This window comes from Haliaeetus leucocephalus, unplaced genomic scaffold, assembly GCF_000737465.1.
Source record: "Haliaeetus leucocephalus isolate CR32 unplaced genomic scaffold, Haliaeetus_leucocephalus-4.0 Scaffold266, whole genome shotgun sequence".
Lineage (NCBI taxonomy): Eukaryota > Metazoa > Chordata > Aves > Accipitriformes > Accipitridae > Haliaeetus > Haliaeetus leucocephalus.
This window is the reverse complement of record NW_010972702.1, coordinates 247,005-272,780: the sequence shown is the minus strand read 5'-3', so window position 1 is coordinate 272,780 and position 25,776 is coordinate 247,005. Positions and strand designations below refer to the sequence as shown.

Sequence of the window (25,776 nt, the reverse complement as noted above, 5' to 3'; positions counted from 1 at the left end):
AGCACACTGGAAAAACTTTTCCTCTAAGAAAACAGAAACATCAACCGGAGAGAAAGTTAGCAAAGACGAAAAGCACACTTTTTTAGTGGTTAAATCCCTGCCCTTTTCTATGGAGCTGTATGATGGCACATGTATGATTCAAACTTGCCATTCAAATATTGTAATTCCTGTAAGTTTAATTTTACTGAAATAGTAATGAAGACACTGGCTGCTAGTGAGCAAAGCAATACATTGGTGATCAAAATTCAAGTTAAGAGAGGTGACGCCTGTCTCGCTGTCATAGCTGTATAGTAGCTGTTACCACCTTAACTCTCCCAGCTGTTCAGCTGCATTAGGATACAAGCTGAAAAAAACGCAGCTATGTATGTAGGGTAGCTGGTACCACTGTTCTGACTTTTCAGAAAACTAATACTAAATCTAGTATGGCAGATAAAGCATTAACCAGTACAGAATCTGAGAAAAAAACCCCATTGTTTTGCATCACAGAAGTAGTTTTCCCAATAGTCTAAGCATACTTATAACACTCTTAGAAGCCTACCATAGTATGTTCAAAACACTGATTAATCTTCACATCTCTGGAACATGTCAGCAAACCTTTTTATTGAAGTCTTCAGAAAGGTGATGGAAAGGCGTGTAGCAGTCAGTGGTGAAGCTAATATTACAATGCAAGACTGCCTGACACCCAAAGGTGAATTTTTTATTCTAGGTAACACAAATTATTCTAACAGAACTTCAGCAAAGAAAACTAGTATTGAACAAGATGTTCTGGGGAGGGCAACGGAAACAAAAATTTTATTAAGAACCAGGCACTGACTGTTCTTTTTCAGCAGATACAAGTATAACGGTAAGGGAGTATATAAAACAAGGCTCTAAGACTCAGACATGGCAGGCCTAGTTTAAAAGCAAAAAACATCACCTCCACCCCACCCACCCCCCAAAACCCCAAAACATTACTTGGTGAGGGATCTATAGGTATTGGGGTTCCACAGTATTCATTTGCAATTCCTCTATTTTCTTCAGTGAGAGCAAGGATTATGACTCACGCCCTTCTACAGACCAAAAAAGGACAAAACTTTACATGGACAGTGGTTTTAAGAAACATTACATGTGGCATGTATTTACATTATCATGTGCATTCAACACTGTAACAACAGTCAACAGGACTGGCAGGAACAGGTCAAATACTAGGCAGCCCAAGGGTTATACCTGAAGGCCTTAGCTCATGTTATTTACGCTCATTCAAATAGGCACTCTGACTGCCTGGCAATTGCTGCTTTTTCAATTACCATTAAAAGGCCAGGAGAATTAGATGCATCATAATAAGAACTGAATGTTAAATGCAAGACTCCCAAGATATTATTTAAAAAATTCCTGTATACACAGGATCTGAGGTATTAAAATCGCCAAGAAAATCTGGTTTGCAAAACAGTCTTTTATTGTATCCGTGCCACACATACTAGTGAAAAATAACACTCCTAAAAAAGGAAAAGAAAAAGAATGCTACCTTTCCACAACATTTCTTTTAAATAAAACTTCAAGTACTCTTACATTAGTACAAAAAAAATTCTGATCTATCTGCCCCAACAGGCCACCACAACACACAGCAGATAAAACACAGTGGTTACAAATGTCTTTTTTGTTATTTCTGTGGCAAGGCAAATGGAGGGAAATGTTTCTATGAAAAAATACTGTGTGCGTAGGAAATTGTCACAATTTTATTCCACATGGATACAAATGATTATACTTGAATTTGAGGCCGTGGTGGCTTGAAATTATATAACAAAATAGAAAAATGGAAAACTAATATCCCCTACACCCTGTTTTAAAGGCAGGCACTACCAAGATTAAGGAGACTCCACAGTGTTGGTAGAGGATAATTACTGTACAAGCCATATAGCTATAATTACCTTAAGACTAAAATAAAATGCTACCGTCCTCCTAAGGCATAAACAATAATGTCTGCAAACAATATGTACACATCATACATATTTAAAACAAGACTTAATATAAACAATAATGAACAGTATATACATGTCTCAATTTTTCTTCACTGTCTTGAAATACAATTTAACTACACAAGTGATGCAGCAACATATATATAAATGTACTTGTAACTCTACAGTAAAGTTTAATTTTTAGTGCTTTTACAGCACATCAGTGTAAACAGTTTTACTTGGCTTTGTTTTATATTTTAAAACATTCCTTGTTGTATTTTCAAGATTTAAAGCAATTTTCTAATTCTTCCTTTTCACAGAAAACGAAGATTCTGAATGCTGTATAATCATAAATAATTCATAAAATTAAATACATTCACTAAAAAATAAACTACAAAGTAAAAAAATGAAAAATAGATATTTATTGAAAGGGAAAAGAGAATCATTTCCCCGAGTAGAGCTCTGGTGGTTGAATATTCAGTGCGTTTTGATATATTTTAAATTGCTATTGCACTATAACACCCCTTTCTTTGAAATTCTTTGGGTGTGCTTCCCTGTTCTACCTAAATTAGTTTGTTAAAACACACAAACCAATAACCAAGGGGCCATGGTTGCTGTAGGAGTGAAGCCTTTAGAACTAGTATCACAACTCTGTGATAATTTTAAAGGAAAAAAACCAGTCATTAGTTATGCATGTGCCTTGCACTTTCATGTAAATACAGTTCACATTGCTGGTCTTATCAGTCCTCATTTAATGGAAAAAAAAAAAAAAGAAAAAAAGAAAAAAAAAAGAAAAAAGAGTTCTGGTAACTTCAGCTCACTTTGAAAATCTCTGTCCATTTTTTTTCAAAATACTTCCTCATGTTGTGGCCAGCCCTGCCTATGTCAGAATCATCTTCATTAAAGGTTTCACAGTTGTCAAAAACAAGCCTGACATCTAGCGAAAATGCTTCAAGATTAGGGTACCTGAAAGAAGAAAAAGGTAAATGATTTTTGGAACATGGAAAATCAAAGGGGAAAAACACTTCAACTACATGAGAAAGAACTACCTTAACATTAGTGAGTTTACAACCAGCCTATTCAGAATATTCAGTGAATACTTTACATGTGAATTATACTTTTAATTTTTTTAATTCTAATTTAAAATATTAACAAGAAAATTGACATCAGTGGAAGGAAAAAAATCTCTCATCGTTGAATTTGTTGTTTTCCTCAGAAACTCCGTAAGGTAGAATTTCAAGCCTGTATTGGAAAACAAACTTTTTAAATTAGCTTCCCCCTTCCCTTCAATAGCTTTCTAGTTAAAATGCTATGGCTATTTTCCATTTATTCATCTATTCTTGGGCTCAAGTCCTTTCAAAGTAAGGGTTGAGTACAGTTGCAGTTACCTAAAAGAGGAACAATATATGGCTACCCAGATCAATCCTGTAACATTGTCTTTGTTACTCTTTTTATTATCCTGAACATACATGGCCCAAATAGTATTCCAATATTCATAGGAATTATTAAAAAGAAACACAGTAGAAGTTACAAGTCTGCCAATACCAATGAGCATGTGTGGAGCATTTAAATCTCAGATTCAAGGCAGAAAAAGCCTGAAGAGGTTAAAAATCCCGTTGTGTTATCCTAGGAAACTTGCTTTGTGTGGAGCTGACAGACGCTGAAAAGGGTCAATCATGGATGACAAAATTTTCTTTAGTGGTGGGGAGTCATTAGAGCACAGAGATGTAACAAGGAGGGAAGGGGAACAGAGGCATAAAGTGTCTTTTTCTTTTCTAAGAAGTTGTGCAGTCTAATTCTGGGACTATAAAATGATTAACCACCATTACTGGAATGTTACCTGGCTTCTCACAATAGGGGTACCAATTCACTCCACAGCTACAACATTATTTACAGGGACTCCATTAGCTTAAAGCCCACACAGTTGGTTCCTGCTTACATGTAACAACACTAAGATATCTCAATGAGAAAAGATAAGGAAAAAAAGTTTTTTCCTGTTGATTATTTTGTGTGTGTGACCTGGCAGATTTATTGTTTTTCAGCCAGTTCCACAGGTTCTCCCACCTGATATGCTATTTCACTTAGATATAGCAAAGACAAAAGTATACAGTTAAGAATTTTTATTTTGACTGTGAAAGTCATCACAGAGATGCCAGAGCAGGCAGATCAAAATAGTTTAACTAATTTTTAAAAATGTACTGTATTTCAATGTTTAAATATTTTGAAAATGTAAAGTAAAATTTACAATAGGTTTACTTACTGTCCACTACTTAGCTTTTCTCTAATGGTGGAAAAGTCCATAGGTTTTTTAATAACTTTCTTATAACCAGGAACAAGTTTCAAGTTTACAGGAAGTAAGAAAGGCCAGGCATCTTCATGAGTTTCCAATTCTGAGAGAATCATGCTGGATAAAATAAGGTTTTAAATCAGTATTTTTAAGCTGTTCATATATTCACATAATTTTTTTCACTGTTCCATAAATTCATCATGTACTGCCAACCTATTCACTTTATAAAAGGAAAGCACTTTATTCTGCGCCCTGTGCAAGGTTGAGAACAATGTCGACAAAGATAGACATCTTAACTGAGTATTTAAAATATCATTCTCTCTAGGCAACCTACACAAGATGAAATTCTAGTGATCAACATTCTAAAAGAAAAACACGGCCCTGCAACTTCTATACTTCAAACCTCAATGTAAATCATTTGCAAACCAGTAGAACAGGTGCTAATACTAGCTTTCCAAAACTGTGACGAGGCTAAACTATGTCACTTTTGACTGACCAGCAGTATTACAAAAGAAGATGCATTCATATTACTGTACTGCCTCCTCCTCTGTAATGCAACACCTTTCGGACATAGTGGATAATCATCTTTCCTACACTTGAGAAAACTGTCAGTACCACCACTATCAGGGTTCTTTCTTCCCATTCTTGGAAGGGCATGGAGGAGTAGATTTCACAGACCACATTCTAACATTAGGTACTTTCCTCTTGGGCTTCATTACCAAACACAGCAGTTACTCCCAGCACGCACATGTTAAATCCTTTTATATATACATTATCACAAACCTGTATGAGACACATGATAAAGAATAGGGTTCTTGTTCCCCAGAACACAGATAAAAGCAATCAGGCACTACTTGTTTCAACACTTACCCAGGTTTAAAATTTGTCACTTTACCTGCATATAGCCAGGTCCTTGGAGTCATCTCTTTTAGGTTTCTTAATAGCAGTGAAATTTTCTTGCTTTAATTGGCTTACAGAAACATTTTCATCCATTTTTCTTTTTTTAGGGTCTGTTTTTCCTCTTTTTAAGGAGGCGCTTGTAGTTGCAGAATCTTCATCCTCTGTATCTCCTGCTAATTTCCTGCTTCTCTTTTGTTCATTACTTTTTTTCCCTTTGATTTGAAGTTTTTTTATTTTTAGAGTTTGACCACTTGCCTACAATAGAGAGAACTGAAATAAGCAATAACCAAGAAATTACAGAAACCTCTGTTATTATCTATAGACAGCAATGAAGATCAGACAGACAGAAGCACCAAAACAATTGACATGTTTCATGTAAGAGATTATTCACTTTTTGCTTTTCTCTAAAGGGAAGTAAGGCTGTAGAAGTTCCCGTTACTAGTGATTTAGGTTCTCAACTTGTGACAATATAAAAGCACCTGACCTTCAGACTGTTAAAACAGTACCTCCTAACAAACAAGGCTAGCAGAGTTTTAGACAACTATTTGTCTGCTCCTAAAAGACTGATACAACTACAGCTGGAATAGTATATTCATTTTCAACCAACCATATTATTTGCAAGATATGGAAAACTGGAAAAGAGTTTTTAAAAAGTCAGGGACAAGATCAACTGATTTAAAGATTAAAAGCTAGATATGAAAGATACAGATAGCTTGGCTACAAGACAACTACAGGAGAACATAAAAGAAGTATGACAATACAAGAAAATGCAGATTTCACTACCTACTAGAAACCATTACTACACAATCCCTTTATTTCACGAATGTCATAACTAACTTAATTAAGCATTTGGCACTGATTGTAACTAGCATGCTGGGAAATGTAGTCAGTTTGTACAGATCACATGATGAATGAATGCATGAATGTGGAAAAATATGTTGTGTATAGAATTCCTTTTGCTTAACACAGAACACTAGAAGAGATTTGTAAATAATTGTACTCTCTAAACACTACTCTGTATCATGACTGTTCCTGGTCCAAGGATAGAAAAACAGTCAAGTATGTCAGTTCACAGGGCAATTGAAGAGGAATGTTGATTTTCAGCCATTTGGTTAAAAACACAATGGAAAGCAATGAGAACAGATCAGCTGTCATCACCTAAGGCCTAACTTTGAGATGTTCTGTGAATATTAATTCTAAGTAGGTGAGAATGGCAGATGTTGATGTTTTTCTTGTTTTAGGTAAGAAAAAAAATTAAATTAGGATGGCATAGTTTATATGAAGTCTTCAACAAAACTGTTTCAATGTTTTGCAGAATTATAAATCAATATTCAACATGTTTTAAGGTTCTGCTGGAATTTCACCTTAAATTTCTGGTGCCTTTAAATCTCCAGCTGTTAGCCAAATTTGGGACAGAAAAAAAAACCTGAGAAAAAAACATTTTTCTGTTATACTAAACCCAGTAGCTATTTCGGGGGGTGGGCAGGGTGGGAGAGATATCAAGAGAGGTGATGGGAGTGATGGGGTAAGTTATAGCATGATAGGGTAATTTCTATCTTTATAACAAGGTAAGTTGTAATATAAACCATGATAATGACAGGAAAAGTTACAGCACGAGTTAACCCCTTATAAACTACTACACAATCAATGCTCAACAGTAACCTGTTTTTATTACTTCTGTCACACATAATAGTTTAGAAAACAATTTATCTTCCTTATTACTTTGTGAAAGATGCACATTGACAATACCCAGAGAAAATACAAAATTGAGTATTTACTGTAAAGCTACTTTTTTTTTTTTCCAGTTATAGTATTCACAGGTAGTGGTAGAAAACATAACTAAAGTTTAGCAAAAAATTCATTTAATTTTAGGACTAACTAGGGATGGAAAAATTGTGGACTTTTAAATGATACTAACTGCTAATTCAGTCATTTGAATAGAACTAACCTAAACTTCTATTTAGACTATTTTCCTTGGGAGGGGAAAAAAACCCACAAACCTCACACAGGAAACATATAGCTTCTCTCTCAAATGTACTGTGTATCAAAAAAGTAAAACTAAAGCATACTGTACAAAAATGACAAAAAATATTTACTACATATTTTCTCTGATTTTTCTTTTCAAACAGAATCTAAGATTTGTCAACACTTAACAATGAAGCTCAAAAAGACAAACTGAAAAAATTCTAAAAGAGAAATAAAAAACTAGGGTATTGAATCAGCAAGAAAATTCTGTACCTACTTATATTAAAAAAAATACAGTTTAAAACAAATAAAACTGTAGCCTTTACTGCCACTAAAATCCAAGTTAAATAAAACTATTAATCTCATTATTTAATGGCAGCCCAACAAAACATACAGACCATTATTTTCATTGAAAAAAGCACTGGTAGACCTATAACTCTACCATCTATGAAAAGGTCACTCTAAGTCACTTCACCTTTATGGTTAGTATTACCTTTGCTATGCAGGCAGGACAAAACCAGTCACCATCTGGTATGGTAGTGATCTTGGGTCTGTGGCAGTAGGTATGACAGCCTTTATCACAACCATCACAAAGGAGCAGCAGTTCCTCATTATCTCCCTTTCGACAAATCTGGCAGTACTATAATACATGAAAAATGGCTTTCATTCAGTTTTTAAAATTTGAAACACAGGAATGGTAAACTTCCCTTCCAAACACACAAATTCATTCTCAAAATTATTTTCCTTTCATTTTACCACAATAGAGTCTACTAATGATCACATTTGTAAAAGAATATATGCAGTATGTGAGGAACTAATCTAAAGGCTACATTTGGGAACACATTTGAAAAGCAATTCACTGTAAGATAGGTGTCCTACAGCACACAAAACTATGAATACTTTTTATATTTCATTAATGTCCATGAGAAGGAAAGGTATCTTATACCCATCAAATCACTTGGCCCACACATACTATCTCAGGAATTTTCTCTTCATTTATGCCCATACTGCATATATAAGTTGCTATTTCACAAAAATAATCTATATTTTATAACAGTATTTTCAAACAATAATCAGTAAGGAGCTTATCCAAAGGCCACCATGAACAAATTCAGTAAGGCAAAACAAATGATCCTAGCATTTCCTAAAATTCACACTAACTTAAAAATATCTAATGTATTGTCAATTTTCTTACATACGTTGTGTGATTTTGATACTCTTCTATATCTGGACTTCTTTTTCAGGAACTTAAAGATCTCCACATTTTCACCAAATACTTACATTTACTGTGTAATTAAATGCATAGAACATTTCAATCAAATTGAGAATGATAATATACATTTTTTCTGGATAATAAAGTACTACACATTGAAACATTCAAGTGCCTTTTCAGGTGCTCCTACTAAATTCATAAACTTTTTGCTCTAAAGATAGAGCTTTAAACTTATAGCTATATAAACCCATAGGTACAGCCTTACACTATAGTTTTTATTTAAATCATCTTTTAATTGTCCAGATGTAATTAGAATCTATATAGGACTGGCAGAAATTTAAAAAATTGGGGAAAAGACCACTAATGGAAGAATCACGTGCCACCCACTACATAGCATTGGCCATACTTAATCACATCATAATCACTACTGCTGTAGTAATACTTTTGTTTTCAGAAATTTGAAGTTCAAAAGTCCATGCAAATTTTGACACATGCAGTTAACACAGATCTACTTGTTAAATGTACAAGGAAACAAGTATTGCAGCTTAGTTGCTCACACACTTGCCCAATTTATATGTTCAGTTGTGAGAAGTGTGCATGCAAAGAAGCCACGGGTTTGGAGCATCTCAACGTTCTGAAAAATGAAGTCCTTAATTGGGGTATGTAAGGTTGAACCTCCATAAAGCTTATGTCACGGATGAAATCAGAAATATTCCATCAGATAGAGTTATCTTCCATCAGATGGAGCCAGAAATGACTCTTTCTTACCTAAATGTTAACAACAAGGAGTAATTACCATCTTAAATAAAGCAACCAGTTACAGGGGCTTTTTATCTTAGAAAGATCAGGATGCTGAACTTGGCAAGCAAGGGGCAATCTTCTCCATTAGGCTTATATCTATCTGTGCACAATGTACAGTTTAACTGTATTAAGTTTTACATGCAGTAATAAGAAACACAGTATTAACCATGGTATCTTAAAATGCCTCAAGTGGGAAAAATAGGATATAGCAAAAATAGTTTAGTTACAGTATTTTTTTATAAAAAATTAAAAACACTTACAACTTTCATAATAGATTTTTCCCATGCTATTGATTTCTGTAACTGCTGAATGCACAGAGCTACCTGTGCAGCACTGCGTGCTTCTGACAATGCCCTTCTCCATACCCTTAGCCCTGGAGCAATATCCTCTTCAGTTCTGCATTGAAATACAGAGAAATTAAGTAGGTCACATCCATGTTTGCTTATGTTTAAACGTGGAACAATCATTATCACATTGAAAGCCAAGCAATGACAAAACGTACACAGCCAATAAGTATAAGGTTTAAGCAACTAAATTTCATGTAGTGCACAGACTGTGGCTACGTGCCTCAAAGCTTAGTCACAACCAGTTAAATGTAAGATAACTTCGCAAGATTATCAACAAACATAACAAAAAATATCTTTACAAAGCACCATGCAGAATAACATGATCCGTATGGATCACAGACATACAAGAAAGTACATAGATAACAGGCAATAAGAAAATAGGCTCCAATTAGCAAAGAAGCACAATAATTTTTCAAGTTAATCTCAATAACCTACCCGTCACCATCACCACTAATGGATGGTGCAGGAGCAGGGACAGTAACTGTGCCCACATTATCCAGTTTGATCTGAATGGTGGTACTTAAGGGGCTCTTCAGATACCTTCTCTCTATGTTCCGCTCCAAGTCAGCAAGCCTGGTTACAGCTATATCTAGAGGGTTGTCACTCGTCCGCTCTAGAGAGCTGGTATTGCCTTCTTCGCCTCCAGCACAATCTCCATCGTGCTTCTTGCGCAATCTAGTAATTGACTTATGTTCACGATATACCAAGTCGTCTCTCTCTGATGCGGGTTCAGGACACAGCCAACCCTATGTTAATAGAAAGGTTTGTGCATTTATTGGTTGCTGTTAACTTAGTGCGTACACAGAGGAACTGTTTTACGGAATCTAAACTAACTGAAGTGCTGTTTCCAGTAGATCTTGGTTACTTGTAATCCATCTGTAGAGACAGTTTCCAAAATATCCAGAGAACTAAAATAATTAATCAAAAAAATACAAGCATTACCAGACTTTCTGAAGAGAACTTTCTAAAACAGCCTGCATTCTTATCTCCTTTTGAAGTATCCTGTTCTATTGGTCAGAACATCACAATAGGTCTATCTGTCCAACAGGCTCAGAAGACAGTATCAATTGGTCACACAGAAATAACATCCACCCCTAGAACAAACTAGATCACAAATAGTACATCTGTACTATAACCAAATATATGCAATTTGATATCCGTACACCCACCTTGGAAAAATTCGAAATTGTAATAACAGCCAGTGAATTCTTAACTCTTTCACACTCACAACCATCACATGTTCTCCAAGACTCTACAATACTCAAGCAAACTTGTAGGCTTTTCTGAAAGCATTAACACCAACAATCCCCCAAACCAGGCAGAACTGTGGCAAAACCCACTATAATGAAGCAGTCTATATGCAGTAAAACCTTTGCATCCATATAAGGTTAACAAAAATGTGCAGGGAACTGCACACTGTACAAGAACAGTCTCCAGGAACTGCCATTCTGAGCATCTTCAGCTGAAGATTTCACTGCAATAAAATGTTTCAAACACAAATATCCATGATACTGCTACAGTGGATTTGTTTTATTTGCAGACAATTAGAGATGGAACAAGAAGGCACTTACCAACTGCAAAAGGAATGCTACTGTCTACTTCAAATTCTTACCACTTACTTTATAAAGAGACATTTTACTAAAAGTTGGCTTTACCTTAACTTGTAAACTAGCTGATGCAACTCTCCTCTCTAGATCTTCCACCTGCTGAAGAATAGCAAGATCCATCTCCATTGCTTGTTCTTCTACTGACCAGTTTTCCACAACATCTCGAGTTACCTGGTTGTCTTCATTTTCATTGATATCAATAATTGCAACTGTTTTGAGAATCACATTTTTATTATTTTAATTAGTATTATAACTTCTCTGAGTAAATTCAAGCTGATATACCTGTCACTCCAGCCAAATGTTGAAGAACAGTTGTAAAAGCGTACTACTCTTAAGATACCCAATATGGACAACAAATTCTGTAGGTTTTCAAACTTGCAATTTAAAGGCAAGAAGGGGAAGGAGACGCCGAGCAAGAGTGTTACAGAGATGGGAAAGCTTAAAAAGGTTACCAACGCTTATGCTACTAAAGCAATTTATATTAAATGGGATTTCTCCAGTCCTGTAACTTCCCAGAACAAGGCTGGTAAAAAGGCAACGACAGACAAGACCTTTACTTTTTTTCTCCAGCTGCTACTCTAACCCTGTACTTAAACACATCTCAAAGAGCTCTCTGCCAGTTGTCTTATACCCCAACATCATGCGTAACATAAATATCAATTACATACCATCCTTATTTTTGATGCAGGCCAGGGTGATATAATCCATGTGTTTCTGTATTTGCTTTTGTAAGGCCTTTTCTCTTATTCCCCTGAGATGCAGCACTTTAAGCAAAGATTTTAGGTCCTCTGGATCAGTAATCCTCCACCACCCATACTGCATTTCTAAATCAAGACAAGCATATGAACATTTTGCAGGCATCTTCTATGTGATCACACACAATCAGATTAGAGAAATGATCTAGCCAAATTCAACAGGCAAATTATAAAAAAAATAAATTGTAACGTCATAGTGGCACTGTAGAAATTATCCTTCACATAGTTCTATCTTATTGCTGTATTATACTTACCTTCTGGTATAGGTTTTGGGTTAGGGTAATCTACTGGCTTGGCTACTTCAACTGCTGTAGAAGGGGCAGAACCTGTTTTTTCAGTTTGTAGTGCTGGTGATTCACTTGTACTTGCAGTAACACTAGATGCCAAGAAGGAGTTACCATTCACTTCTGATAATCCCAACCCTGATCCAAGAGCAGGTAAAGGAGATGAAAATGGAACATTTGAAGTAAGAACTCCTGTAGGCCATCCACAAAACTGAAGTCCCATTATAGGTAGTCCAGTCTTCATCTGCTACACAGAATATATTGTTAACACAATCACAACTACCATTATTAATTATTACCAAGAAACCTGAATTATGACTAAGATGCTATTTGTCAAGCAATAATCAAAACAAAAAGGAGGCCTTTACTCAGTACTTTGAGTAGTTTAAGAAAAACTAATGTAACACTAACATGTAATACTCCTTATTAGGGCCCTGCTAATGCTTAAAAAAATAATAGCTTTTAAAGGGAGGGTGTGGTGTGTGACTTTTCTGAAAACTAGGTTTTTTTTATTTATTTATTTGCTTTTCATTTAATACCAGTGGCCAACCTTCTAACAGCCAAATTAAATTACTGAAATACAGGTACAAAATATCATATATTGGCTTACCTAATTTTACCTATCTTAATCTTTTTTTATCAAAAAACTTCGAATATTATACAACATATGTAACATGGAATTAGTTATTAACAGAATCATATAACATAATATAATAATGATGATGATGATAACAATAATAATCGTCATCGTCGTAGTGCTAGTAGTAATAATAATAGCAGTAATAGAAAAAAATAAAGAAGATATAATGATAGCACTTCTGTGAAACAATTTGCCTAAACAGAAATTCTGCCCAAATAAGCAGAGCAAATTCAGACTATTCAAAAATTCATTTATTTACCTGCAGTGGTGACAATGCAAAAGGACTTAATCCCATTGGACTCTGTGCGGAGGTTGTGCCCAGAAGAGGTGAAGGAACAGGTGAAGGTGACTTTGATGGTGGATGTGATTGAGGAGTAAGTGAAGTTGTAGTAGCTGGTGTATCTATATGGGTAACTGACATGTCATCACAGGGTATTCTCGGTAAAAGGCTGAACCACTGTCTGCTCTTTTCAGTAAGAGTCTTTAACAATTGATCATTTGGAATTAGTGGAGAACTGTAAAACTTTCCTGTCCCACTTGCATTAGGACTGAAAAGATTATTAGAATCAGACTTCTCAATGGTGCTTTGTGATACAGTGGGCTGAAGACTGCAGAGAGAGTTTTTTGAGTTACTTGGGTAAGATAACGTGCAGCCATTTGCTGCACTGCCATTAGGTTTTGGGGACATAATATCAGATTCAGGTGACATTTTTGCTACCTCTAACAGTTTGCTTAGTTTTGAAAATGACCCAGGCTTTTGTAAAAACAAATTAGTGTTGTCCTTTTCTTTCAGATCTTCCTTTTGCTCACAGTGAGTTGTATTTAAACAGTGTAATTTTTCTTCTGTCTCAAATTCTTCTTCTTTGATATGCATGCTTTCTACCTTTTTTAACTTCTCCTTTTCTTTTGCAATTTCTTCTAGGCCTAAAAATGAACAAGAAACATAGATGAAATATAATAGACCAACTAATTTAGACTATTGTTATCATCACAGTTAAATAAAATTTACTTCATTTTTGGCCCAACATATGCTAGATCACAATGTCTTTTTTCTTTTATTTTTTAAATGAAATCACTTCTCACTTTACAGAACACTTTGCAGAAGGAAACAAGCTTCAAGGCACACACAGGTTTAAACCCTGTTAAACACCTGGAGGAAAGATATCATCAACATAGTTATCATAGCTATAGTATTCCCCCTTAAGATGCATATATGTCTGGAGCAGTTTGCCAGTGTGAAGTCTTTGAAAGGGACAAATTTTTGGCAGCCTTCTTTTTGCAAGACTTTCATGCTTTATCAAAAAACTCCTCTGTTTGTATCAAGAGAGTACAATGTTTATAGCCTTAAAGCTTTCTTTTGCAAAAGACCATTTCGTTAAACTCACAGCCAACTACAAAAAGGAGGACCAAAATTCATGTTGTGATATCAAATATTCCCCAAATATTGAAACACAACATTAAATATTTTACCTCTGTCAATAAAAATCATTAACAACTTTGACTGTGAAACAATGTCAACATTCTTGAAAGTTTAAAACACTTTAAAGAGCCACCCAACATGATGACTGGGACTCTACACACACCTAAGCAGACAGATGTGATCAGACAGCGTAACAGCTAAGCAATTTAAAGTACAACAAGCAGAAGCTGACTGCAAAAGCCAGTTTCTTCAAACATATGAGGTGCAGAAGATCTATCTTTTCTGAAAAGGAAAAACATTTTTCTTACTTCTTTGCTCTCCTAGTCTTCCTTAACCATTTCTCTTCTACCCTTATACTGATGTGTCAGCTTAGGCTAAAAGGTCTTAAGAACTGTAAAATGGCATGGAAAAATATCAGGAAAAGGGGGAGGAAGTAGAAAATCCAACATTCCAACTTCTTAAATTATTTTCATCAGATACTGCAATCGCAAGTAAACAAAGGTCCTGCTTATGGTTTATGGCCAAAACATCCACAAAAGCTTACCTGCTCTTTCTGGAAAATCATAATTTCTAAAAAGATAATTCATTAAAGAATATCCCCTCCCATTAAAGCTTCAAAATGTGTCCAAAGTTATGGTGTATGTCAAGATATAAACACTTTGAGTATCAGCGTTAAGAACCAAAATGACTACATGAAGAGGGAGGAGAAGTATTTTTTAAATGGACAGATCATTCCACAGTTTGTCTCATATTTCCAATGTTTAGGTAAAGGAATTAGGAGTGAATAAACAGTGGAATTTACTGAAACAGAGCAAACTAAGAGTTGAAGGGAAGAGGGAGTAGTTGAGAACTTAAGTACATGTCCATTTTGCTATTCAGGGAGATTAAACTTTCATTAAGACAATATATTAAAAAAATATGGGTTTGCCCTATAGTTCTTGGCTAAAACTTTTGTGTCATTTGTTTGTTTGTTTTTACTATCTTAAGACAAGTAGGTGTGTTTCAATGATTTTGTGTACAATTTCTGAAGCATTTGGCGATTCACCTGGTTCAAATATAATAAATATAGTGAACAAAAGGAATGCAAGCAGTAAAGCATATGACAGTTTAACTTCTACATCCAGCTACTCATGTGCAAAACCATTCCTAACACAGAGCATAAAATAATGCAGAACAGGTGACACAGAAAAATTATTTCTTATGCTACCCATTTTAGAAAGGTAACTTGAAGATCAAGATTAGATTTAGGAAAAGTTCTACAGTTTATTTGGGGGGCCAAAACAGGTCTTAGATTTCATACCATGCGGTAATCTTACAGTTATTTTAATTAAATAGCTCTCTAAAATGATGCAATTCTCATGACATAATGCAATTCTGATGTATATCAGATTTTGTTGTTGTTTTGGGTGGGAAAATTGTGAGAGTAATGGGGTTTTGCTTCATCTATATCAGAATTAGTAAGGATTTTTCTGTAACCAAAATGAAGGCTTATGTTTAAGAATTCTAATATCCACAAAAAGGTCAGATTAATACATATTTTCTGCATCTATCCAGTTTAAAGTGTGTGAAAAATTCAATCACAGTTAGTATACAACTGTCACAGCCACAAAATTACATTTTAACTTTAGCAAAAATAACTTCAGCATTTGCTGGATTGGAAAAAAAATCAGTTTGTAAAATACAGAGGCTAAATCATATTGTTGATCAGAAAACACAGTAGTACTTCACTGTGTGAAAATAATTTTCATGTTTTTGCAGACATATATATATCAGATTTTCAAGCACAGAACAGTGTGTATATTTGCACAAAATAAAACAACTGAAAATGAAAAGATTTTTTTTTGCATTCTGTGGTCATTCTAGTTTTCATATGCAGAGTTCACTGCCATACGGAAACGTGAAATAGTTGAGAGACAAAAAATATCCCATGCAACATACAGAACATATAGAACTATAACAAAAAGAGAGCATCAGAGCACACCATATGAATACAGAGGTCTACTGACAGTAGCCTGTTGAGCCTCTGGTTGAAGGTGAAGCCTAAAGACCGTGCTGCACAAAATTATAGCCTACAGAGGTGGGCAATAGGTCTTGGCATAGTATGGGCCTCAGTGTGACATTATTCTTTTATGTTTCTTACCTTCACCACTTTCCATGCCTTCTACAAAAATACCACCACATTGGGGCAGAATCCAGTATCGGCGCCTGTAACGATCTTGACCAAACATCACTGAACGCAAACAGTGTGAAGCTTCAAATAACTTCTTTCTGTACTGGCTTTGTTGCTGTTTTAAAAAAGGGAAAGCATTATAATTCAGTAGGCGAAAAAAATTCCCTATAACAGAAAACATCTCCTGGCTGCCAGACTGAACAAAAGTTCAAGGGTCACATGAGGAGGCTCTCTTATCGAGATTTCATGTGTGTGTTATGTGATATTCTACTCACAATTGCTGCCTTGCTGATTTTACTTACAGAGCTCCCTTTAAAAAAATAAATTCAATCACTTCCTGGTTCAGCTTAAGTTTATCAGTCTTCCTTTAAAAATACATTTTGTGATGGCAGGTCCTGTCTTTTTAACACTGACTCTCAGAGAACAATAGAATCAAAGATTTCATTGTACAAGAACTGCTGAAATCCTACCAATTATACAGTAGCAGCAAATGGTAAACAGAGCACTGAAGATAGCTGATATTGCAGCTCCTGATGGGAAACTAATGAGATATTTTAACTGGTTCATAAAAGAATAAGAACAATAATGTCTGAAAATAAATTCTGTATTCAAACACAAACAGTTCTCTGAGGGGGGCCAGTTTGTTTATTCAATTCTTGCTCTACTAAATGGACACTGCTGGAAGTCAGGTGTAATTCTGGACTGCTAATTTACTGCAATTTGGAAAAGGAGAGAAACCAAGAGGCAAAGTCTTAAATGACAAATTTTCTAATACAAAGAATAAAAACATGGGCCATGAGTAACCCTATCGACAGCATTCTATCTTTCTCATTTACATTTCTCTTCCTATTCCATTGTTTCTTCTTCCAAAATCTGAAGCAAAAACAGCTCTCTGTATTGGCTTGGAACATAGCTGCAGAAATTAGCCAACTGTAGGAGGGAATGAGAACTGCAATCATTTGTACAATGGAAAAGTCATTGCTTCTTGTACATAAGATTTATCATCACTTTCTAAGATCAACAAACAGAAGGATATCAATTAGGTCTGGATAAAAATTGTATTACTTTTTATTCTGAGATGTGCGAATATATTATCAACAGCTTTCTAACTGTCTTTTGAGTCATATCCACTTAGTGCCGCTAGACTAAACTCACAATTCAGGTGTCATGAACAGTAGCATCATTCATATTTTCATGAAACAAAAGCTGATCCTTATTTCAATTTATATCAAGTTGGAGCATTGAAAATGATGGTTAACATTCTAACCCATGACATCCAGTGATCGAATTTGTAGTATAACAAAGACAAACGACCTCTCACCTTTGTCAGTTTTTCAATCTGCTTCTCTAGTTCTTCAACACTTGCTGTCTGGTCCCCATCATCCTGTAATCACCAAATATACTGTCACGCCAAATTTATTTCAGGATAAAATCATACTACCATGTCTTACTAGTATTACAGTAAAAAGGTGTAACAGAAAATGAGAGGCAAATTCTAAGTGTAAAGAAGTTCAAATTTTGTGCTTGTTCAGTATATTTGATTAGGAACAACGTAACTAGAAAAAGATGTATCTTGAATCTTTCCAAACCATCCCAGATGCATATGAAGGAGAAGGCTTGTGGCCAGATGTTCGCTGAAAACCTTCTTTTACTGGAAGAAATAATTCGATTTGTACACGAACACTTAAGACTAACAGAATTTAATCCTAGTTTCTGTGAAGCTTTTTAGATATTCAAATTAATTGCTAAGTGGTTTTCATGCATGAAATAATGGAATCTGTCAAAATCTCATCAATCAGTCTTTGGTCAGTGCACACTTACATTTTATTTCAATGTCTACAAGAAATTGTAGAGCCACTTTAAATTACAAGTCTGCTATAAAAGTTCCAGTATTAATCTTACTGGTTTTTGAAGAGGAATGCACCCATGATTTAAGTCTATGGTTCCCTTCTTCCTGACACAGTTTAAAAATGAAAGTCATTTCCATAAAGAGAATTTTAATTTAGTTCAAGAAAGTCTTTGGGTATAACAGTAGGTTTCCAAAAAGAATACAGCCAAAATCCTAGGTGCTCCCAATCACCTGCACCGTTAAGATACTGGTCGTGTATTTCTTGGCTCTGCAGAACTGTACTAGGGTGAAGCCTTCTGAAATACCACATATAGTATGAATGCAGTGGAACTTCCGTTGTATCAGAAAATTAATCTCTCTACAGGAGTTACAGGACTTTTGTATATAAAATGCCCAGTGCATCAAAATAGGAGATTGTATGAAAGGAAAAACATTAAGGGACAGATGTGAGATTAGATACCTAAATATTACTTATTTTTAATTCTCAAGTATTAATTTGTAAGAACTGGGTGCTATGCCTCTAAGGTATTATCTTAAATTTATACACATTATGGTACTTAAAATAAATCCAGAATAATAGCAACAAAGGGCTGCTCCTACCGTAGAAACTAGAAACAAAACAAAAAACCAAACCAAAATAAAAACAAACAAACAAACAAAAAACCAAAAAACAAACCACCAAATACCAACCCATACTATAATATATATCAAAAAAAGAAAAAATTACTCCAGAAAATAAAGTTCTTCCAAAAAATTAAAAATATCGGAGGTACATTACACTTCCTTTTTATTGTGAGATTTTGGGGAAGCAACGCCATATTGCAGAGAAACAGAAGGAGAACAAGTTTTAACTTATTAGTTAATTAAGTTTCACTATACTTAAAATCCCTCACCTCATCCTCACAAACTTCTGTCTTCTTTCCTTTTTTATCTTCTTTGTCCTCTTCATCCTCATCATCCTCATCTGCCTGATCATCACTGTCATCATCGTCATCATCATCGTAATCACTGTCCCCTGCCTTTCGTCTGCGTTTGCGGCCTGGTGTTGGTGTTTCCAAAGAGTGCTGCTCCTCTCCTACGTCACCACCTCCTGCAGCATCTCTTTTGCCAGTTTTCTTGGCATGAATGATTCTAAGCCTTGAAACACATGACAAGGGGTGAAATTATGGAGTATGTCTGTAGCATAAACATACCTTTCTTCCTATGTATTGAAAGTAAATCATACATTTTAGATTCAAATTAGCTCTTCTATTCTACTATGACATAGTATGTTCTCAATATTTATTGCCATTAGTCAACAGGAAAAATTCAGGTTATTAAAGCCCTTAAGCCTCTTACTCAGTTCCGAATAGAATTTCTGTTTCTCCCAGATGCATTTTATGACATAAATATTTAGAAGAAATGAAACACAAGAGGGATTTTGAGAAGTCAGGAAAGACAGTTAGAAGAAAGAACCACTTCAACTTCTTTATCTTTTGTTCTATGCATTTTAAAATATTATTATAAAATACCGGGGGGGGGGGCAAAAATCCTCAACTGGAAGTATGAAACTATTTACATTTGCCTGGCAACAGCAAGGTTTGCTTAAAATTTTTTTTCCAGATTTTTATGCCTTTTTAATTTATTATGCATTGTTTTACTTTAGTCCTTTGGCTGATATTTTTATTCTAGGACATACTTTCTTTTCCAAGAAATCTTAGCTACCTAAATTACTAGGAGATTACTCGATCAAACTCTCATTTTTCCTTTTATGAAATAAAAGGGAAACTTACATACCAGTAATTATGGTTGTAGTAGACCTTCTTCTTCTATAAAAAGCCTATAAGACAAGATTCCACACAGCAAAAATTATAGTTCCACCTATCAGGGAGCTAGCAGGCAAACATGCTGAATCACAGGAGGTGTAAATAGCCAGGCCTAACCAGTCACTTATAATGCAGACCAAAAATGCAACTGACTTAGAAGAGATTCATAAACATGTGTAGAAAAGACAAAGATTTTTGTAAGAGATGATTAGAAGAAGGTAGGATGGGAAAAGTAGAATGGTAACGACAAACACAATTACCAGTAAGTAATTTTTCCTTGTCGTACTTCTCTCTCTTCCCATCCTACAAAACAATATTCCATACAGCAAGTGGCTACAAGTATGATGAGTGTTGTAGAAGTACTGGTTTCTGGGCATACTGACAAATGTATCAGCCTTCTAAAATGCTGACAAACTAAGTCAGTACTCAACAGCAGAGACTTAAATGAAGCCGTCACTGCTCAATTGGTAGCAGCACTTTTTAAAAAAAAGACCATTAGCAAGAAATCATTAAGGGGACTTCTGTTTGCTTGAAAACAGTTGGGCTTTGGTTTTTTTGTATGTGGGGACCGGTTTGTTTGTTTTTAATGCAGTGGTTAATCCACTGGAGAATTTAGAAAGTTTTACACTTTTATTTTTCCAATACAAATGGATTTTTAGCTATTTTAGTGATTTGAAATATTTTTTGATAAAAAAAATTTCTAAAGCCTTCCGGTGAATTTGGAAGCAAGTAACATTTTCAGGTCTGGTGCAAAAAGCCTTAGTATCATTGAGTATCAGTACTACTCGGGCTTCCACTGAGTTAAGTTTTAAAATAAATAAATAATTAAATTAATTAATAAATTTGCTTTTTATGAGGTTAACTTCAAACCATCGAATCCTCTTCATCTGGACCGGAAATTCCTGTCTATACACAGGAATTAGCTATCAAATAAAGCCACTAATCAATGATTGGATTGACTGCTGCATGACCCATAATTTTAGAGACAAATTAGACTAAGATAATCTTGAAGACAATTCAATAATAAATGTGGCACGTGGGAGTTCAACAACCAGCAAACACCTCTTTCATATACCTAAAAGAAATGAGAAGCAGCAAAAAAGGCTACTTCTGCCAAAAGCAAAAATAGAGATATAATGCTGTCAAGCACTAAAGGAAGCCTGCACGACACTAAAATTATAAGGATGGAAATAAATCAAAGATGCTCTTTTTTAATAGCACCATAAGCATAAGAAGGCAGCAGTCTGTATCCGAAGTAGCACAGAGGCAGAAACCAATGACAACATAACGTAAAAAATGTTCAGGTTATTTCAAGAGGTAGCATAATTTTCCTGCCGCTACCTAGACACATGGCTCCCTGAGAGAAGAAAACCTTCACTTGGAAAACTGTTTCATCTTTCTCACTTTCAGGTATATACCAAAACAACATCTGCAACTGTTGAGAGAATTACAAAGTCTATTGGCCCACAGAAAGGCGGGTGGCCCATCAGATAATCAGATGTGTGACTTGAGCCTGCTCTAATCTAATCTGTAATGTTTACTAGATCACAGAAGGAAAATTCAGCTTTGACTTAATTTTCATGCCTTCCTCATAATTTTTGCACATAAGTATTAAGTAGTAGCAAGTCAAAGAACTTCTAAACGTACTTTTAACACACTTTTAACGTAGTTCAGCTTGGGTCTCAAAAAATGAAAGTTTCCCAAATCAGCATTACCACCTGCTACCCAAACTCAGGGTGTAATTTATCCCCTCATGTAACACTGCTTTTGATATACCATCATCATTTACAGTTGAGATAGCCTCACTGGAGAGAAATTAACTTATAAGGAATATGCCATAATACTGGCATGTTAAAAAGAACATTGTTGCAGTGAAAAACCTTGTTCTGCAGTATTTCAAGTCTTGTAAAGAAACAGATATTACCTAAACCTTCAAGTAGCTGTATTTCATTTTTATTCCCTTTTATATTGATCAAGCTACAGAAGAGATGCCAAGAAGACATGTAATGGAAAAGGAGACGCTGAGATTATGATTATCTTGTTAAAAATTAGCTGAATCATCTCAGGTGAGACAGTCTTCTGACTATAGTTGTGATACAGAAAGCACAAAGAAAGATGAATTGATTGTATGAGATAGGTGCCTTTACAAAAATAGTGATTAGTATCAAGATTCACATCTAAATGTGATAGAGAAGGAATTAGATGCAACCTCTCACTGACCATCAGCCCAGCAGACACAGTCCAGGCAGCTCAGAATCCAGTTTCCAACCATATATATTATACTTATCAAGGAATTTTGTTCAGCATCCCTAACAGGGGGATGGGGGGGAGGAAGCATCCCTATAGGCTTTTATACAATTTTTCCTTTTTCCAACCTGGGATTTTAATGTTGCTTTTTTGTATCTTACAAACACGGGTTTTATGTTGTATTTTTAGCTGCCCTGCCCGCCCCCCCCAGCCCCAATATCCAGTTGAGGAGCTAAAAGTGTGAACGTAAGTACAAAAAAAAAAAAAAAAATCACTTAGTGAAAACATCTGGTACAGGTAAAATCTTTTCTCATCCCACTTAGATATACTTCAAAACAGTCTGGACAACAAACACTGGCAAACCCATTCCTCAGCATCCATTATTCTACCACTATACACTTCCCAGGCATGATGGGCTTGTGTTCAGGGTCACGTAAAGGTCTGTATGCATATGAAAAGAGTACACATCTGTTGATCACGTGATGAGTAGTCAAGAAACCAGATATTCCTATGCAAAACTGTTTGGGACTGGGATGCTTAAAAACTAGACTGAGCTTTGAAATGGATGGGGAAGATAACATGCATAAGAATGAAGTCTGGAAGCAGAAAAAAAGACCAAACAAAAGACTGAAATGGACAGATTTCTTTTCAGAGAAGCCCCGGAACAGTTGTAAGAGTTTATGAAAAACAACTGACATAATAAAGAAGAAAACATTATTTAAAATTGATCGAAGAAGACTCTTCTAAAAAGCTTCTTAGAGTTCACCAGAGAAACAGTGGAAAATCCAAAGATTTTGAACCAAAGATGAAAGAGATGAATCAAGTCCAGTAAACTCAAAGAAGCGGAAGAACACTCCCGCAATACTTACGCTCAAAAATAGGGACCTGAAATCCACACGAGGGGAAAACACAAGAAATAGAGAAATGATTGTAGAAAGGAAGAGAGGCTTGGGACTTCAGGTTATTATGCCCACTATTTGAAAGGGAAGAAAAGAGATCACGAGGAAAAGGGAGGATCCTACATCTACGAGTACTTACAGTTTGATGGAGGGAGAGAAAGACTAAGCAGTCCCTAAGGAGACAAGGACAGGTAAGGGTCCCATTCCACTAATGGACAGTAGGCTACATCAGAACTTCAGAAACACTTTTTAAACTATATCCCGTAGAGGGGATACAGATAAAGACAGGAGAAAGTATTTGGATTGTCCTAAAAGATAAAACATATTAACCCTGTGCAGACTGGGATCTGCAGTAGTAGTAGATAATTTTTTTTTATTGGTCTAATTTTTTCCTCTACCTCCCTCTTGTCCTTCTTCTTTACTTCTTTCCTTCTTCCTTCTGAGATACATTAAAGGGAAAAAAGGGAGACATAAGATTAGAAACACAAGTACCTAAAGCAAGGACTAAGAAAGGATTCACTGTTCCTAGTAAGAGGTAAAGATGACCAAGAATAAAAAAAACAAAGTAGAGTCTGGCTATGTATTTTTACCCCCTGTGATTCATGAACTTTATGCCTTCCAGCTTCCTGTTAGTTGGAGCCATTATGCTTGCTGTATGGAATTTTGTCTTGTAGGATGGGAGAACAGTGGATATGAAACTGACAACCCTTTAAAAGTTCCAATTTTACCTTAAATAAAAATATTAAAAATATCTCAAAGTTTGCATTCCATATATGATCCCTAGCTATAGGGAACAATGCAACATTGACAGATGGGAAACACTATGATAACATAATATAAATTAGCAAAATTTGATTGGTAATTGTTGTATGAAAATCATGTCTTCTTAAAACACCTTTCAGAATGAACATTAGTAATTACGGTAGGTACAAATAAACTTTGATAATGTCAATAGCGATTTGACAGCTCCTGTAATATTCCAATAAAAAATTTTTACTTTCTTCCAAAGAATACAAAATGGACTTACGTTGCTCCAATTTCGAGGGACACTAACCCTCTGAATCTCATGCATCTTTAATAGATTATAAAAGACTGGTGCTGCTCCATTCTAAATCCGCATCCATCTTAATTAAGCAGTTCAGTTACTAACTTCTTGGTAAACCTGTAATTGCATCAGCTAATTTTGTCCCTAGAACCAGTTGCCTATATAGGAGCATATCAAAGCAAATGCAAAAACCCAACAGATTGCAATATTTAAGGAAACAGAACTTACTTCCGAAGTTTGCCTTCAACCATCCATTTATCTCTCCTTAAGTTTGACATATAATCAATGTTTTTATCAATTTCACTGTCAAAGACAAAATAATCCATTAACTCTGAACTTACATATCTTTTTCTGACATACATTTTTGTACAGATACTTTGTCTCAAAGAAATATTTAAAATTAAAAATAAGTAATTTTTAAGCTAGGAAATTCCAATACTAGGAATGCCAATGTAGCCTACTGCTGTACCTATGTCAGGCAGTCTTTACTTAGTATTCACGTAAGCTTTCTTTCCATAAGAAGCATGTCATACAAAGAAATTGACATTTCCTTCCATAGCTCTAATTCCATGTTGAGCCTCTAGATTTATTTGCCACAAAGCATCTAACCCTGCACGGAAAACAAAGTTATCACTGGTACATCTGTGGTACTCTAACTAGGATCCATGTGATCTACAAACTAACGTTCACTTTTCACTGCAGAAATTGAAGAACCAAAAAAAGCGCTTCACTACAGTGACTGTCTGCGAGCCCACTTCTGAGACACCCCAGCGTCAACAATTTAGCAGGTTACAGTTGTTTCTACGATGAAAATATAGAAACTCAAGTACTGAATGATCATTTCTACATATCTCACTTAACAGTTGGTCATCTGCAGTAAGATAAAGTTTCTTACTACGATGAATTTGATTAATACACATGAACTCTCTTGCACAGTATATGCACAGCACTTGCACTGCCCACTTCTGCTGTTTTTCAGCTTGAGAAAACATGAAGCATCTCTTTCATTCTTTCCTTACACAACCCTGATTTTGCTTTGCAGAGTATACCAAAAGCAGCAGGAAACAAAACAGCACTCAGTTAGGTAATGAAAGACTTTACCACAATAAATAAGCATGCGGAGGTATATGTAGCCCAATGACTGGCATTTCCTATGTCTTTACTGCATGTTGCACATTGTTGGGTTTTAAAATGTTGTTTAACATAGCGGGTTTTTTAATTATGGAATGGTATACCTTACTGCCCATGAATGAAGTATACACTTTCTTGAATTACTACCACCATAAATCAGGCTCGCCACCTCAGCTTACGACCCCAGTTAAAGTATTTGGACAAAAGAAGTCTTAAAAAACAAAAGGAAAAAAGGGAAAACAAGAGTACTGCAGAAGCCTTATACAACTGTTCTAAATTATCCCCCAGAATACCTAGTAAATTTCTCTGTAATCAACCTCATCTTTTACTCCGAACATAGCTGGAGAAATTTTGGTGCAAGCTTTGAAAACAAACTTAAGAGACCAAACATGGAAAAGTTCTACTCTTCCATCCTATCAGAAGTACGTAAAGGTAAGAAGCAGTAACATCGCAAATTTCAGCTTTCATTGTAAGAAC

At 35.2% G+C, this 25,776-nt stretch overlaps 1 protein-coding gene across 3 annotated transcripts in view; it reads right to left on the bottom strand.

Moving 5' to 3' along the window:
- Positions 1-1,412: 1,412 nt before the first annotated feature.
- The window catches only part of BAZ2B (bromodomain adjacent to zinc finger domain, 2B), an 86,858-nt gene continuing 62,494 nt past the window's right edge, over positions 1,413-25,776 (bottom strand). For 2 of the 3 annotated variants that reach the window (XM_010569260.1, XM_010569261.1), the window contains 14 exons: positions 24,397-24,471; positions 19,066-19,309; positions 17,645-17,707; positions 16,294-16,438; positions 12,993-13,657; positions 12,064-12,337; positions 11,723-11,878; positions 11,103-11,263; positions 9,988-10,193; positions 9,361-9,496; positions 7,580-7,726; positions 5,117-5,376; positions 4,195-4,338; positions 1,413-2,900 (listed from right to left, as the gene is read on the bottom strand). In XM_010569260.1, the coding sequence (XP_010567562.1) occupies positions 2,747-2,900; positions 4,195-4,338; positions 5,117-5,376; positions 7,580-7,726; positions 9,361-9,496; positions 9,988-10,193; positions 11,103-11,263; positions 11,723-11,878; positions 12,064-12,337; positions 12,993-13,657; positions 16,294-16,438; positions 17,645-17,707; positions 19,066-19,309; positions 24,397-24,471 (2,830 nt within the window). In that variant the 3' untranslated portion in view covers positions 1,413-2,746. Of the gene's footprint in view, positions 2,901-4,194; positions 4,339-5,116; positions 5,377-7,579; positions 7,727-9,360; positions 9,497-9,882; positions 10,194-11,102; positions 11,264-11,722; positions 11,879-12,063; positions 12,341-12,992; positions 13,658-16,293; positions 16,439-17,644; positions 17,708-19,065; positions 19,310-24,396; positions 24,472-25,776 lie in introns of all 3 variants that reach the window. The other variant, XM_010569262.1, reaches the window with a different exon arrangement.